We start from the raw sequence: 18005 nt of genomic DNA, 5'->3' as shown, positions 1-18005 counted from the left end.
ATAAAGCTTCTAACAGGAATTCAATCTTAACACTTTTTTCCTTCTATAAAATAATATGTTCTATAATTAAACAATGTAATGTGAAATTATGATATGAACTAAATCTGTCAATTTGACTGGCCTAAAACAGGATCCATTCCTAGTTGGCTAGTCAAAGTTTCCGCATTAGTTTAATTTTAAAAAAAAATCACAATTCATTCATTGTCTCGTAGATACACGTTTGATGAATCAACCAACTAACCAAATGAACCAACACTTAAGTATTAGATTCACTTGGTCACTTCGTGTCTTCCTCGAGCGCCCCCGAATTATCTACCATTCTCTTTCGAGTCATATATTCCTCCTTACACTCCTTTCTTCGTTCATCTGCTCTATATGTCCAAACCAACTCTTTCTTAATCCAATTCATTGCGCCTTGCGAACGTTCTTTCTTCCACATTTTTGCATATGATTATTTTTACACCATTCAGTCTCACTGTAACCAAAGAGCAAATAGTTTATTGAAAAGATGTATAATATTGCACATTATTTTTTTTAATTAAAATTATTTAATTTTGGAGAGCAAAACAATTGAATAAAATTAACGATATTAAGATGAAATTGTTATATTAAAGTTTATTGTAAAATATTATTAAAAACAATAATACAGAGGTAAAGTGGTACGTCAGAACAAAGCCCAAGAGATTTTACTCCTCCCAAAAATGATCTACTTCTCTAAACACAATATACGTACTACTAAATTTTCATTAATAAAATGCTTTCAAGCCTTTTTACAACAATCGATAATATTATACAGGTTATAAAACGAACACATAAAAGTAGTCATAGAAGGTATAATAAAATTATTCTCCTAACCTTTTAGGTGAGCATTCGAAGAGTTATGAGCCGACAGAAGTGGTTGACAGTTCTACACAAAGCGAAATATTTTATTACTGTCTGGAAGGGCAGCGAGCCAGCAATAAATTCAAATTAAACACATTCACTTTGATTAATCAAGTCCACGTTCTGAATTAAAACCCGTCATTAATTCAATAAAACAAGCTTTGATTGAAATAAACAACAATGCACCATAAAGTAGTGTATCTCTTAAAAAGTAAACAATCTGTTTTCTATCGCGGATGATGAATAATATTCACTCCGTATTATAAGAAACACTCACTATTATTAGATTAGGATATCTTAGACTAGTCGAGTATCAAAAGTTTATAAATAATCGGGGGCTAATAAATAATATTCAGGAGATTCTAACCATCCCAAGAAACTTTGCATTCGCCCACCCCCCAACTTCACTAAACTGAATGTAGCGCCGATCGATGCTGTCTGCAATTTCGGTGTGGCAATAATAAAAAAATATATAGACTTTTTAGTACTTATTTTTAGAAATGTTGCGTTGTGCGTGGTTGTGCAAATTAAAATAATACATTAATAAAATAACATTATTACAATATCTAATTTATTTAACTAAAGAAAACAAGATTAAACATATTATTTACAGTCGGGACGCCGCGTCTGTGTTTAAATAATGTTGAAGCTTCCAGTGAACAAAAAATTCTTTTAACAGCCCGTTTGTAAAGCTGATAATAAAATAATACTTGACGCTCCTAAAATAACAGGTGGAAAACTAAAATATAGAAATTCTTTAGATCTCTACAATACCAACATAACCACCAAGTCCAGTAGCTTAGCTAGTAGAAGTAGGGTAATAATTATCAAATGAAAACACAGATGGCATGGTGGGTCTTTCATTCATTCTGGGAACAAATCTTTATCAGATTAAAAACCACATCTACACCACAGTAGGGCCATAAAGGACTTATAGGTATCACAACTTTACTTGGTTGGTTTCAAATATCACAGTTATTACTCAGGTTACGAAAATTTTGAGAATATTTGAATTGCTCCTAATACTGTAATAATAAGTGGAAAAAGTGGCATGGCAAAATAATGAAGGACTAAGTTAGCAGAGGATTGAACCCGACACTTAACTGATGATCAGAGATGTGCAAAATGGGTACCCAAAACCATTTGAAATGCAAAATGGAAATGGGTCAAAACTTTTCCATTTGAAAATGCAAAATGCAAAATGGTTTTTAGAAAAGCATTTCAAATGCAAAATACCTATTTTCAAAATGCATTGAAAATGCAAAATGGTTTCTCAAGTCAAACAATCAAAATAATTATAGAATTTTTAAACAATTTTGTCATTTAATAATGGACATCAATGTAGAACAAACATATTACATGATGGTAAATTCAAAAACACCACGACTACAGATTATGAAACCAAAAAAAAATTTCGCGGGACTAATGTTGCCAACGTAAAAATATAGAAACTGCTATCTAACATTTAATATTACAGCGTCATGGCCCCATGAGTATTTGAATCAGTATTTTTTGTAATGGTATCACTCAATTGCCAGGGCTCCTACCAGGGAGCAACTTGACAAATGTAAATTATCTCTCATAGCGAGGTTGAGGACCGACTGATATTTGGGGCTTATGAAAAAAAGATGAGAGGAGATAGTAGGAAGAATGTTGCAAAAAAGCATTTAAAATGGAAAATGCATTGAGAAAAGCATTTAAAATGGTTTTTAGAAAAGCATTTAAAATGCAAAATACCCATTTTGCATTTTGCATTTCAATTTGAAATGGATTTATTTGAAATAAAGCACATCTCTGCTGATGATAATCAACTTGTAAACTTTTCCCCCATTCCTGACCATGATGTTTTTTTTTTAATATTACAACTAGCTGAAGTCCCCAGTGTTGCCCACGCCTTACATTCAGTTTTTAAAAATAAGATGTAATAAGGAATTTTCTTCTTATTTTGAATGGCAATTGTGCAAAATTTCATCAAGAAGTATCAAAATTCTGCTTTAAGGGGTTGGAAAAGAGGTTTCTTTTGAAGTCTCATGTAGATAGTGACCTTTCTCTTGTTTTGAAGGTCAAGTGTTTTTAACAAAATTTATCAAAGTAGATAATTTTATTAATCTCTGTATAAAAAATCAAATCCATGCTTCACGCCCGACTGCCACTGACACACTTCTTTATACAAATAGATAAATACTATGAAATTTTATAAATAAGTTAACAATCATTTTATAATTATATTGAATTTCTAAAATCCCAATTAGAAGTTTAAATAAATTAATATGGATGATTTGTGATTTTCACAACCAAAAGTATTATGTATTGTGATTAATTTTTGGGTCACTATGCCGTGTTGCACTTCCCCCTTCTTAAATCAACGCTGTCCAAAACTGGTCCTGGTTAAAGAAGGAGGAAGTGCAATACGGCGTAATAACTAAAAAATTAATCACGTTAATATAACATTAGCTAACACATATATGTATTTTCAATAATTATGTATTAATTTCTTTTATCACGGTCTGTATGGTTTCAATAATGGTTGCAACTTCCGCCATTGCTCCATACCCCGTATCTCCACACATAAGGGTCTTTACAACACATGGGATCTCTTTAAAACCCCATTGTTTTAGTAAGTTGATATGAGTAGATGTGATGGGGTGCTCCCACATCCGGGTGTTCATGGCCGGGCAGAACAACAGTGGGCGAGGGAATATCCACGCACGGGCGATGCAAGTCAGGAGGTTGTCACAGATTCCCTAGAAAATAGCAAATATTATAACAGTGATAATAGTGACATTACAAACTATAGACTTGTTGTAGAAATCTCAAAAGTGGCAAGCGAAAGAAACAGTAATTGTCGTACTTTCGATTTAGTGGATTTAGTACTAAAGTGTCAGGCGTCGCGTTAGGTTGTGTGCTATCTCTAACCAAATTGTGTAAATCAGTCCTAAAATGCCCTCGTGTGTGATGAAAAAGTGTTTCCATTACACAACAAATACTAGTAAAAACAAAGGAATAACATTTCAATCGTAAATAAACCCAAATTACTTATTTTTTATAAATAATACAATTATTTCGATTGTTTCCCCAAGATTTTAAGCGCCATTAGAGAAAACGAGATAGCGAATATATATATGTATACGAGTATAAGAAAGACAAACTGCTGGCAGTATGTTATCTCATGCAGGGTTACGTATTCGTCTTAGTGTAAGCGTATCTTGTCATCTCTATCACACCCTTGATGTAGAATGTAGTATTCGCCGCAACTTTTAAATACGAAAACACTACCCCATCCTATGTCTGTTTCGTTAGTGCACACATTTTCTTGAAATGTCCATCTTTGTCATACACGAACAAAGTTTAAATTAAGAATATACTGAAAATTTCTTCAAAGTGTTTCTTACCAGCCACATTTTCTTTTAATGTTGTGAGACCATAATGATCTCGGCCTAGATGTATTGTAATGGCATTGGTGATAACTCGAAAAAACTTCTTATGGGGAGAAACCTTATATCTGGTATAAATTGGTGCAGTTTATTGTTTCATGCTCTAAGGCTAAGGGACCGAAATAACAAAACTGCTAATGTGGATACAACTATTGATTGCACAAGTGAAACTCTCTTATAAGGTTTTTTAAGGGACCAGAAAAAACTTCTTATGTAGGAAAACCTTGTATAATAATTAGCCTAATGGCTAACAGTCTTTCATATATATGTATAATTAGATTGTATATGTATGTTATGTAATAAACATACGAGTGTTTTTGTTAATAATTGCAACCTTATTTGGGGAAACATTTAATGTTATTCAGTTGAGAACCTGTGCCATTTTAGTCAATGTATTAGCACCGAGTGGAGCAACAACCATGAGATGAGCCCACTTGGCTAGTTCAATGTGGAGCACTGGATCCCCCCTCTGCTGCCAGCCCTGCCACTCCAAGTCATCAGTGTAGACCTCCACACCGGCCGGGAGATCTTCACGTTTGAAGAAGTGTTGAGCATGTTCGGTGCAGACGACTCTTATCTACAAAAACAATAAATTTAAATAATTTAGATTTTATTGATCATTCACAGGGAGTGGTCGATGAGATTCTGAGCTGCTTGACTAGCTTTAATATTTTATAATCATGGCCTCCTAGGTGTATGCACCTACCTATTTGCATTATTTGGAAAAAGAATTATTAACTAGACAAGTACTTACTTACGTTTAACTTCAATTCAATTTGTATTGCCAGATCTAATAATCCTTGTAAGAGGTTGGGGAGTTTAATAGTAGCCACGCTGCCCGTACATCCTATCAGAATATTTACTTCGTTTGGTTCACGGGGTTTTGTATCCATGTTGATGTAGGTAGGTATCTAAGAGTTACCTGCAATAATATTAAAAGAGATTACGGTAAATATTTCCCTGACCGCTGCACTTTTAATAGGGAAAGATTATGGAAATCGCACTTTGTTTCAACTTAATTACCATAAGAAACAAAATTTTACGTCTGGATAGATGGTCAAAGATGCACTATCATATAATTCCATTTTTATTCAAAGTTCAAAATTTACCTTATAAAACAATCACTTTGCCGCCGTTTTGGACTGTTTTTATGGAGTGACACTTGCGAAAGTTTTGTTTCAATCTAAATAACGATCGAAATAAAGAATAATTTTAATAATCGGCGCCTAAAAGTACGGCGGTTAGGGAAATAATTACCATGAAATATCTTGTTCTCGCTCACCGGACCGCACACTGCTCAGCATAAATAAACCACTCACGTGCTAATGGTTCACCCATCAATTTGAAATATAAATAAAATTTGACAGCTGACAGATGGACCATAAAACTATATAATATACCACTCTCATTAGCAAGCTGTCAAAAGCCTGAATTTTTTTTTCACTATGGCAGCACAATAACAGTAGCTAAAAGCTTAACAGAGACAATTTATTTTTGGCACGCTAAAAATACACTGTTGACCTCTTGAATACAGACTATATTTCCTTGATTTTTGTAATAACAGCTTTCTAAAATTGAATTTATCCATAAAGAATTTGAAAATAACCTCAATGCAAATAACTTTAAGGCTTACTTTTGTGTATTCATTTTATATAACTTGGTTGGTTCGTACCATCGAAACTGACAGAACAAGCAGGATCCGCAAGTCGCGAAAAAAGTGAACTCGAAAATAAACAATTTTACACTAACAAACATTGAATGCATTGAATTAATTCAGAAATGTTCCGTTTGAACTATGCTAATTGTTTTATATTTTTTATTAGTATAAGTGACCGTGCTGTTCATTCATGTTTTGTGCGAGAAAAATGATGAGGGTAAATAGTATTTGCATTGTTCTAGTAATAATTATTATGTTTGTTTTCTAATTTCAACGAGTTTCTGGAACATGTTTAACGAGTTAGAAAAAATGAACCTAAGTAAAAATATTTATCATACGATACTCAAGCTGTAATATCTGTGAGTGAACACAGATTTATTATGTTATTATGCGAACATATTTTGTGTTTTAGTCTGGATCGATTTAAATAGCGTCAACAATTTGTCTTGATTTGAATTATTTATTGCGTGTTTCGTAATACAGATCGAACGAAAATGATGTTTCACCTTTAACTTATAGGAACTTACTAATTACTAACTTGCAGTTGAATTCTAACTTGAATATTGGAGTTTTTTAAAATGCGACTCGTTTGTAGATGTTTGGTGAGATACTAAAGTAAGGTTGTAACAGAATGTAAATATATATTTTTTATACATTAGCTCCACACAGAAGGCTCTGAGGAAAATAATTCCCCTCAAGGCCTATGTCATGTTTGGGGATGCTGTGTAAGGGTCTTTTTAGGAAAGGAAGGATGGGAAGTTCTGGGAAGGTACGAGGTATGGGTAGGAATCTGGGGGTTAATGAGTCCAGGAGTGACAGACGAAAGAATCCATCCCTCCAACAACTCTCCTTAAAGCCGAATTACACCTGCTGAGTGCTCGGCCGAGTCACTCGCTTTGGTTCTTGACCGAGCAACTTATTGGAGAGTAGAGGTGATCACTTGTAGAAGAGACGGTACATTGATATTAGTTTAAAGTGCTTTTAACATGGTTTCTTGATGGAGAATTACGCCTGCCGAGTGCTTGGCCGAGTCATTCGCTTTGTTACTCGACTGCGCAACTTATTGGAGTGTAGAGGTGATCACTTGTAGAAGAGAAAGTTAATTGATATTAGTTTAAAGTGCTTTTAACATGGTTTCTTGATGGAGAATTACGCCTGCCGAGTGCTCGGCCGAGTCATTCGCTTTGTTACTCAACCGAGCAACTTATTGGAGTGTAGAGGTGATCACTTTTAGAAGAGACAATTCATTGAGATTAGTTTAAAGTGCTTTTAACATGGTTTCGTGATGGAGAATTACACCTGCCGTGTGATACGGTTTCGAATTAAAGTAGATGTAATGTGGTTTCTTAACAGTAACATTGTGGTACCCGGTAGTGAATGGTGGAAGAAGTCGGAGGCACCCGAGAAAGACATTAGCAATAGCGAAGCATTGCGGGGGATCCACTAGTATTACATAATAGCCATAATATTTATCTCTGGAGTTACTTATTTATTTTTTATGTGAAACTGCACAAGAGATGCCATTGTCTCACTGGAGCCAGTGAGACTGGCATTCCCAATTGCGGTATGTTGTGAGCTTGAAGGTAGTGTGAAGGGGAAGAGGAAGGTGGGGAAGTATCTGCCTATTCACATCTGGTTTCCAAACACGGCCAGAGCCATTTCAAGCAACGTTTCAATTCTGAATGGTGATCTTACACCAGGGCGATACTGAGAGTTACTTCCCCTCTGAAACGTGCCACAAATATACCATATATTATTTTAAATGAGTAAATTGTGAAATAAAACAAATTAATCAAATAAAATTTACTTGCACAATCCGGGGTTTGAATCGGCGACCTTCCGCTTGCTTGTCAAGAACCTTACCCCTCGACCGTCGAGGTCATCTTATTAATATTTAAGGTTTTTAACATTTCATGTTTCTTATTAGCATTTAATAGCACGGGATATTATGTTGAAATTTATGATTCAGTCGAAGGTGGCCACAGGTTTTGATAAAAATCTATTTTTATGAAAATTAGTCAAGTGTTATTATTATGTTATGTTAACGCTGTTATAAATTAGGGTCCTTTTAAATTAAACTCCGTTATTGTTGAGAGCAAACTGAATTATTTTAATCACAATGAATATACACTTTCACATGATATGACTAGGCACTTTTTACAGTTAAAATACTCTAGATACAGGCCAGTTCCTGTGATTCTTTAGGAAAGGTGAAACCTTTGGTTGTTTTTGAGCAAGAGAGCGTTTTTAATGAAACCTAACCTTTTATATGACAAAGACAGTTGACAAACTTCAAATTCAAAAATCAGCAATACAGGAATCGTTCTTGCCGACGCAAACTAACAATTAAATAGCGGAGGCGAGAACCTTTCACACACAATATAACCTAACCTTCACAGGTGGGACTAGCGGTATATAATTGATCCAAAAATAATACAAACGCTTATGAATTGCTTCATCTTTTACTTATTAATGTAGACAAGATTATTGTTCAATTTTCCACTTCTTATTCATTTTAATTATACCCATTTTTCATTAGGAACCAATTATTATTAATACATTATATATGAATTAGGCAAAATTTGGCTATTGAAAATGATTATTTGAAATTATTATCCATGCATACGCAATATATCGTATAGAGTGTTTGTTGTTTTTTTTTTTAAAGGGCGGAGACGCTTTATGTCTTCTGGTTCTACTGTATGTCTCCCCAGGTATATCTGAGCCTAGTTCCCACCAGGGCAGGACATTGGCACCATAGGTGAATTGGAGTCTCTTCATCCTCTTCACATTTCCTGCAGCTATTGGTGTTTTCCACTCCCAATATCTGCATGTGTCTCCTGAGATGGCAGTGTCCCGTTAATAGTCCTACCGGTTCCCTCAGCGAGTTTCTGTCCATATCGAGTAGTTTCTTGGTTCGTCTACGGCAGTGGTCGGCAAACTTATTGGCCAAAGAGCCAAATATGTACATTACAACGATTAAAAAAAATTCTGAGAGTCAAATCTGTTTTTTAATTTAGTAAACCATTATTATAATTTTAGACCTTCATTAAATTACAGGTATTCTGAATAAAACTTGATTTCACACTTAATAATGAGTTATTCATTGATAAACAATAATATGAAAGTAAAGGTATCCATAAATTTAAATCATGACAATGACTGACAAACACTTAATGCGAACAATGTCCTTGCATCTCCTTGGAAAGTTTCAGTAAGTCAGGTTTGTATTTTTTTTATTTTTTTATATATACAATAATATTATTATTGGGTTTATAAAAACAGTTTATTTTTAAACAAGTTCTGCTGTGTAATTATTATTACGCGTGACAGCTGTTTCGCCCTCTAAAGGCATTATCAAACTGTGGGTAGCCCACTTACAGACGATACATTTATATTATTTCTAGGTAGGTATTTTAATTTCAATTACTGATTTCTTAATTGATTTCTGTGTAAAAATGTTAGAAATTATTGATGGTTATTACCCATCTTAGTAAAGTTTCCCCAATTAGTGTAATGTTTAAATTTGACTGAATGTCTTAATGTTAGTTATTCCCAAACGATGACTCATAGGGTTATTTTAATAGTATAATTAAGTACTTCAATGTGCACTCGTATTTGCACTAGGTTTGAAGATATCTAGTAGGGGTGAACGAATTATATTGGTTTGTTCATTAATTAGAATAGCTTTCGGATTATTAGAGTTTTTGTTAATTTCTAACTGCTCTAAAAGATTCAGTTTACGGCCTTTATTTTGTACGTGCAACGGAGTTGGTTTATTATTATCATTAAGTGAGTGATTTTCATCTAGGAGATGTTTGGCAAATTGAGATTGTATTTTATTATTATTTTTAAAAGATCTTATATGTTCTTTGAACCTAGTGTTAAAGGACCGGCCCGTTTGTCCAACATAAACAGCGTTGCATTCGTCACACTGGAGTTTATAAATGCCACTATTTTGTAATTTGAGTACCTTACTTTTTGAGTTTTTAAGAGATGATCCTAAGTTGTTATTTGTGCGGAAGGCAATATCTAAGCCACATTTTTTGAGGACTTTGGCAATTTTATGAAAAAAAGATTTTATGAAAAAAAAATGTGGCTTAGATATTGCCTTCCGCACAAATAACAACTTAGGATCATCTCTTAAAAACTCAAAAAGTAAGGTACTCAAATTACAAAATAGTGGCATTTATAAACTCCAGTGTGACGAATGCAACGCTGTTTATGTTGGACAAACGGGCCGGTCCTTTAACACTAGGTTCAAAGAACATATAAGATCTTTTAAAAATAATAATAAAATACAATCTCAATTTGCCAAACATCTCCTAGATGAAAATCACTCACTTAATGATAATAATAAACCAACTCCGTTGCACGTACAAAATAAAGGCCGTAAACTGAATCTTTTAGAGCAGTTAGAAATTAACAAAAATTCTAATAATCCGAAAGCTATTCTAATTAATGAACAAACCAATATAATTCGTTCACCCCTACTAGATATCTTCAAACCTAGTGCAAATACGAGTGCACATTGAAGTACTTAATTATACTATTAAAATAACCCTATGAGTCATCGTTTGGGAATAACTAACATTAAGACATTCAGTCAAATTTAAACATTACACTAATTGGGGAAACTTTACTAAGATGGGTAATAACCATCAATAATTTCTAACATTTTTACACAGAAATCAATTAAGAAATCAGTAATTGAAATTAAAATACCTACCTAGAAATAATATAAATGTATCGTCTGTAAGTGGGCTACCCACAGTTTGATAATGCCTTTAGAGGGCGAAACAGCTGTCACGCGTAATAATAATTACACAGCAGAACTTGTTTAAAAATAAACTGTTTTTATAAACCCAATAATAATATTATTGTATATATAAAAAAATAAAAAAAATAAAATGGAGTTCTACAAATTAAACTTAATAACAATAAATCAGGTTTGTATGTTGTTGTTTTTAATTTTAGGCTTGATTCCAGGTTCTCATCAATAAGACGAATTCTCAGTTTCCTCATGATAAAGTTCATGCTTGAAAACGATTGTTCGCATGAATATGTAGAACCAAAAAGGGAAAGAATAGCAAACGCGAGTTTTTTCAGCTCATCGTAAGAGTCAGGAATACTATTGCAGACGTCGAAAATGATCAAGTCTTCCTTCTCCAGATCTTTCAAAGCAGACCACTAGTGTTGTGAACTAAGATCACATTTGTTCTTCTCCAATATTTCCAAATCTATACAAAGACGTTGAAATTTAGACCTCCATGTCTCCTTTTGTCAATGCCAAAAGGGGAAAATTTCAAGTCAGTTATCGTAGCATTAAGAGGATTTTTGACGAATGCTAAGGTCGTTCTGCTGTTTTAAACTCCTGAAACCTGCTGATACCTGCTACCTGTGGATATTTGTGCCAGAGCCGCACTCAAGGAACCAAAGTTCGTAGTTCCGGTGCGTAGTTTAGAAGAACTAAGCGCAAAAACAGACAGACGCGGATAGCAACTTTATTTTATACTATTTAGAGATAATATTACTATATTGTATACTATACTCAAATAAGATATTGTCTAGTGAGTCGGGTAGCGCACATGATTTGTAAATAATCGACCGGGTTACCGGTAATATATATTCAATTTTCCAAAATAAAACAGTTTATTTATAAACAAGTTCTGCCGTGTGATTATTATTAGGAGGGTGACAGCGGTTTTGGATTCTCGCAATATCAGTCTTAGAAAAAAAATCTGCTTACAAATAAGTAGTCCTTTTTACTATGGTGCACAAATTGCTGGCTATGTAAAAATCTTAACTGCAAATCTCAAACCGGGTATACAAAAGTTCGGGCTTGTTTCCAAAATCGAACATTTTCTTACAAATGTGTTATAATTTACTGACCTGACTCATTTTTACATTTCTATGCAACCCTATTTGTAGACAGTTTGGTTAAAAGATAACATTCAAATCCTGCACAGAAAAGTTCCACAAATTATGACCGCGCTGAAAACCATTACCTTACTTTGGCGAAATGTTTGCAAGGGACATCAGCACTTTGCAACACACTCACGCTTTAACTGCTTCAGCACTCTTCACTTTGCGCTTCCAAGCTACCAACTTCCAAGCTACCTCTTCCCAACTCTTCTGTCACCTGTGTCGAACTGTTTGCAAGGGACATCAGCACTTTGCAACACACTCACGCTTTAACTGCTTCAGCACTCTTCACTTTGCGCTACCAACTTCCAAGCTACCTCTTCCCAACTCTTCTGTCACCTGTGTCGAACTGTTTGCAAGGGACATCAGCACTTTGCAACACACTCACGCTTTAACTGCTTCAGCACTCTTCACTTTGCGCTACCAACTTCCAAGCTACCTCTTCCCAACTCTTCTGTCACCTGTGTCGAACTGTTTGCAAGGGACATCAGCACTTTGCAACACACTCACGCTTTAACTGCTTCAGCACTCTTCACTTTGCGCTACCAACTTCCAAGCTACCTCTTCCCAACTCTTCTGTCACCTGTGTCGAACTGTTTGCAAGGGACATCAGCACTTTGCAACACACTCACGCTTTAACTGCTTCAGCACTCTTCACTTTGCGCTACCAACTTCCAAGCTACCTCTTCCCAACTCTTCTGTCACCTGTGTCGAACTGTTTGCAAGGGACATCAGCACTTTGCAACACACTCACGCTTTAACTGCTTCAGCACTCTTCACTTTGCGCTACCAACTTCCAAGCTACCTCTTCCCAACTCTTCTGTCACCTGTGTCGAACTGTTTGCAAGGGACATCAGCACTTTGCAACACACTCACGCTTTAACTGCTTCAGCACTCTTCACTTTGCGCTACCAACTTCCAAGCTACCTCTTCCCAACTCTTCTGTCACCTGTGTCGAACTGTTTGCAAGGGACATCAGCACTTTGCAACACACTCACGCTTTAACTGCTTCAGCACTCTTCACTTTGCGCTTCCAAGCTACCAACTGACTTTGATGGCCGGCATAGTCCAGTGGTAACGCATTGGACTGCCATTCCGAAGGTCGCGGGTTCGAACCCGGCGTGCGCAAATAAAATTTATTTGATTAATTTGTGTTATTTCACAATTATTATTTCACAATTAATTAATTAAAATAATATATAGTATATTTGCGGCACGTTCCAGAGTGGAAGATACTACCAGTATCGCCCTGGTGTAAGACCACCATTCAGAATTGAAACGTGGCTCCAAATGGCTTTAGCCGTGTTTAGTGACTAGATCTGAATAGCCAGGTACTTCCCCACCTTCCTCTTTCCCTTCCCCACTTACCTTCAGCCTCACAACATCCCCCAATTGGGGATGCCATAGTCTCACTGGCTCCAGACGGGAGCAGTTGGGACTCTTGTGAGGTATTCACTATAAAAATAAAAAAATAAAACTCCCAAGCTACCTCTTCCTAACTCTTCTGTCACCTGTGTCGAACTGTTTGCAAGGGACATCAGCACTTTGCAACACACTCACGCTTTAACTGCTTCAGCACTCATCACTTTGCGCTTCCAAGCTACCAACTTCCAAGCTACCTCTTCCTAACTCTTCTGTCACCTGTGTCGAATTGTTTGCAAGGGACATCAGCACTTTGCAACACACTCACGCTTTAACTGCTTCAGCACTCTTCACTTTGCGCTTCCAAGCTACCAACTTCCAAGCTACCTCTTCCTAACTCTTCTGTCACCTGTGTCGAACTGTTTGCAAGGGACATCAGCACTTTGCAACACACTCACGCTTTAACTGCTTCAGCACTCTTCACTTTGCGCTACCAACTTCCAAGCTACCTCTTCCCAACTCTTCTGTCACCTGTGTCGAACTGTTTGCAAGGGACATCAGCACTTTGCAACACACTCACGCTTTAACTGCTTCAGCACTCTTCACTTTGCGCTACCAACTTCCAAGCTACCTCTTCCCAACTCTTCTGTCACCTGTGTCGAACTGTTTGCAAGGGACATCAGCACTTTGCAACACACTCACGCTTTAACTGCTTCAGCACTCTTCACTTTGCGCTTCCAAGCTACCAACTTCCAAGCTACCTCTTCCTAACTCTTCTGTCACCTGTGTCGAACTGTTTGCAAGGGACATCAGCACTTTGCAACACACTCACGCTTTAACTGCTTCAGCACTTTTCACTTTGCGCTTCCAAGCTACTAACTTCCAAGCTACCTCTTCCTAACTCTTCTGTCACCTGTGTCGAACTGTTTGCAAGGGACATCAGCACTTTGCAACACACTCACGCTTTAACTGCTTCAGCACTTTTCACTTTGCGCTTCCAAGCTACTAACTTCCAAGCTACCTCTTCCTAACTCTTCTGTCACCTGTGTCGAACTGTTTGCAAGGGACATCAGCACTTTGCAACACACTCACGCTTTAACTGCTTCAGCACTTTTCACTTTGCGCTTCCAAGCTACTAACTTCCAAGCTACCTCTTCCTAACTCTTCTGTCACCTGTGTCGAACTGTTTGCAAGGGACATCAGCACTTTGCAACACACTCACGCTTTAACTGCTTCAGCACTCTTCACTTTGCGCTTCCAAGCTACCAACTTCCAAGCTACCTCTTCCTAACTCTTCTGTCACCTGTGTCGAACTCCACTCTTTACTGTTCCTTAAAAAAGTTAAAATATTTAGATAAATATGAAAAATCGTTTGAAAATGACTCAGGGTGCTACTTAATATGCAGTATATGTAATATGCAAACTGGGAGCATAGTTAGCGACATATATACAAACTTACTCATATAAAGATTCGGTCGTATCTAGGAATTGAACCCAGGACCTCTTGCCGGGTCTTTCTTTAGTATAATATTAAAAATCTGGCTGAAAGAGATTAATGAAAAAACTCTGAAAAAAACATTAATAACGACATAGAAAACTAATAAAACAGAAATGAATAACTTTAGTCCACCTTTAACTTTAGTAGGTCACCCTAGTGAGGACTAAGAAATACAATTTACTATACATATATTTAATATCATATTTTGTATGTGCAAGGTTTAAATAGTCGTTATTAAGTCTATTCTGTGTATAATATAATCAGCAGATATTTATATATACATATTATATCTTTTCATAAATGTCTGCCGATTATATTATTGGCTAGTATTTTTTTTTTATCGTACAAAAGATTTACTTGTCTTGATTTTGTCGACTTCACCGAACAGACTAACATTTTTTGTAATTTATTAAACTGCTAGCAGTTACTAACAACTATGTTTGCTTAAGTTTCAAGAAAAACCACCATTCAGAATCGAAACATCGCTAGAAATGGCTTTATCCATTTTTGGCGACCAGTTCTGAATAGCCAGGTACTTCACAACTTTCCGCATCCCCGTCTCCTTCTCTTCTGCTCCACTTCACCCTCAACATCACCTTATTGTGGATATCATAATCCAACTGGTTCTGGGCATTTGGGCATCTTGTGGCATATTCACAATAAAAATCTACTACTCTGGAAAGTGACACAAATATACTATACATGCATAGACGTCCAAATTTATAAACTAGCCCATCAATAAAAGGGGAACAAACCAAGTGCGAGGAGCGCAGAGTTCTTTCATCATTTCAGTTTTGTGAAACAACTGGTCAATAATTATATAGTAACAGAATTTGATGAATTGTTCAAATTCTATGAAACAACCCGCCCTAAGTAAGAGCCTTATAAAAGGATTTTTTTTTTAAATTTAATTAAAATCAAATTTAATAATAAGTATAATTATTAAGTTCTGCAAGTATTTGTTGGTTTTTGTTATTGTTACAGCCGTTTCGGCTTTCAAGGTCATTTTCACACTGTGGTTTTAGCCACGTTTAGACGACTTATTAATATGATTCTATTTGACCCCCTCCCAATTTAAAATGATTTATTACCGGTTAAACCAATTTACTGATAAAATATATGATGTTATAATAATAAAAGCACCTTTTCAAAATTCGCAGAACATCTCTTAGTAAATAATCACATTCCGCTTGACAACAATGAACTTAAACCCTTGCACATAGAAAGAAAGGGCCTTAGATTAAATTTACTTGAACAATTAGAAATCAATAAAAGAACCAATGATCCTAATATAACATTAATTAATAAAGTAAGGAAAATTATTTATTCCCCGCTTCTAAGTATGTTCACAAAACCTAAACAATATAACACATTTAAATAAATTAATAACTGCTACAAATAAATTAAACAATTAAGATAACATTAATGTGGGGAAAACAGACTTCAAAATACCCCACAGAATATGAAATCTATTGTCACAATTATTTTATCAGTAAATTTGTTTTAACCGGTAATAAATCATTTTAAATTGGGAGGGGGTAAAATAGAATCATATTAAAAAGTCGTCCAAACGTGGCTAAAACCACAGTTTGAAAATGGCCTTGAAAACCGAAACAGCTGTAACAATAACAAAAACCAAAAAATACTTGCAGAACTTAATAATTTGATTTTAATTAAATAAAAAAAATAATTAAATGGAGTTCTACTAATTAAACACAAAAACAATAAAAAAAAAATATATATAAAAAATTATAAAAGGATGTTTCAATTGTGAATGTTGGTCACACCATCCAGCAAGTTTATAGTTTGTATACCTCAACAAAACAAATAAAGGATAACTTTTTATGCAACGTGTTTCTTGAGAAAATTGTCTAACTACACAAATAGTTGACTTGAATTGAACCAGAAATAGGTACGCTTTATCATCGCCAGTTTGATGTTGACTTAAGATATCTTTCAATGTGACTTGGGGACGATTTGAACAATAATGGCCCATTTGAAATTCAAATATAACTTGCTCCATTATGTTAATTATTGTGTGTATTTGTGATGTTTGTAGTTATATAGGTAACTGTCTAAAGTAAGAGTATTAGAGTTTACAGCTTTTAACGTGCTGTGGGGCAGAAGAACAAACAAAGGGCAAAACTACCATGCATGCACTTTTATAGATCCCTGCTAGCATTCTTTCTCTATACACACTACACCCCTATACTATACTAACCTAATAATACATAGTATTAAGTCTTTCTCTATACATAGAGACACCCATTCATAGCTTTAATTTTTAAGAAATGTAGCATTAATTATTGAAAAAATAGCTTTTATAGATTTAATTTTGCGTTTTCATGAACGTTTGCAAAATCACTTGAAACATGTTTATTGTATTATTGATTGAAACTCGACATGGCAGACACATGTTTCTACAGTAGAGTGTGTCATATTCGTTCTACGATCTGTCAATACAAGATTATAGCGACTAAAAAAATCTTTTTTATTATCGCTAAAAACACCATTTATCGCTTTAATTCGCGAAAATATCGTTATTGCTATGAATGGGTGTCTCTATCTATGTAGCAGACTACACCCCTATATATTTAATCTATGATAATAAATATTTTATAAATAACAACTAAAAATAGTACCTATAACTTTTATATTCATAGTTTTTATTAAGGTGTGAATACCGCACAACACTCTCAACTGCTCCCAATCAGTGGCGGCTCGTGACATTTGGGTGTACTAGAGTGCTAATTTTACAAAAAATGACATTATTGATGTTGTTGTAGCTGAAATCGATTTAAAATTTTTTTTCGAAAATTTTTAAGATTTTCTTATTTTTAAATTTAAAACATCTCAATTACTGGCTTATTGTGAAATCTGATATGGGGCGCATCAGCAGAATGCTGCCTGCTCATTAAAAAAAATAATACTAAAATTGGACAAACTCCCACAACATGTCATCGATGCAACAAATATAAATCAATTCAAAGCTCTATTGGATTCACATTTGGAGAGAAGAAAGGACTTAGTTCAAACTTAAAACAACTCAATTAGTGGCAAACTTGTTGTGAAATCAGATATGAGCGCATCAGCAGAATGCTGCCTGTTCATTACATAATAATAATAATAATGTGATGAATGAAGAGGTTTAAGGGGACTGTATGATGTGGAAGAGAATGGTAGGAGAAGTCAGGGACGCACAAGAATGGCACAATAAAAGTAAATCAAATATTTATTTATGGTAAAA

The 18005-nt window shown here is 35.0% G+C and overlaps 2 protein-coding genes across 5 annotated transcripts in view; one reads left to right on the top strand and one right to left on the bottom strand.

Moving 5' to 3' along the window:
* Positions 1 to 1500: 1500 nt before the first annotated feature.
* On the bottom strand, positions 1501 to 6011 carry Ppcdc (phosphopantothenoylcysteine decarboxylase). 3 transcript variants are annotated; one of them, XM_089647520.1, is made up of 4 exons: positions 5950 to 6011; positions 5075 to 5238; positions 4690 to 4893; positions 1501 to 3626 (listed from the first exon to the last, which is right to left on the bottom strand). In XM_089647520.1, the coding sequence occupies exons 2-4, from the start codon at positions 5207 to 5209 to the stop codon at positions 3363 to 3365; spliced, it is 603 nt and encodes a 200-aa protein (XP_089503646.1). In that variant the 5' UTR covers positions 5210 to 5238; positions 5950 to 6011; the 3' UTR covers positions 1501 to 3362. The 3 variants fall into 3 exon arrangements, with proteins under 3 accessions (XP_089503646.1, XP_089503645.1, XP_089503647.1); XM_089647519.1 differs by lacking the exon at positions 5950 to 6011 and adding an exon at positions 5574 to 5705; XM_089647521.1 differs by lacking the exon at positions 5950 to 6011 and adding an exon at positions 5574 to 5705 and having other exon boundaries at positions 4735 to 4893.
* Positions 6012 to 6014: 3 nt separating this feature from the next.
* Positions 6015 to 18005, top strand: part of LOC149411246 (uncharacterized) — a 43540-nt gene continuing 31549 nt past the window's right edge. For both annotated transcript variants that reach the window (XR_016304906.1, XM_089647518.1), the window contains exon 1: positions 6015 to 6190. Coding sequence is in view for 1 of the 2 variants with exons in the window: in XM_089647518.1 (XP_089503644.1) it covers positions 6164 to 6190 (27 nt within the window). In the remaining variant the exon portion in view is untranslated. The remainder of the gene's footprint in view (positions 6191 to 18005) is intronic.

Source organism: Hesperophylax consimilis, chromosome 26 (assembly GCF_061612785.1).
Source record: "Hesperophylax consimilis isolate HC1 chromosome 26, BYU_Hcon_1.0, whole genome shotgun sequence".
Lineage (NCBI taxonomy): Eukaryota > Metazoa > Arthropoda > Insecta > Trichoptera > Limnephilidae > Hesperophylax > Hesperophylax consimilis.
The sequence above is the reverse complement of the archived record's forward strand: the minus strand, read 5'-3'. Positions and strand labels throughout refer to the sequence as shown.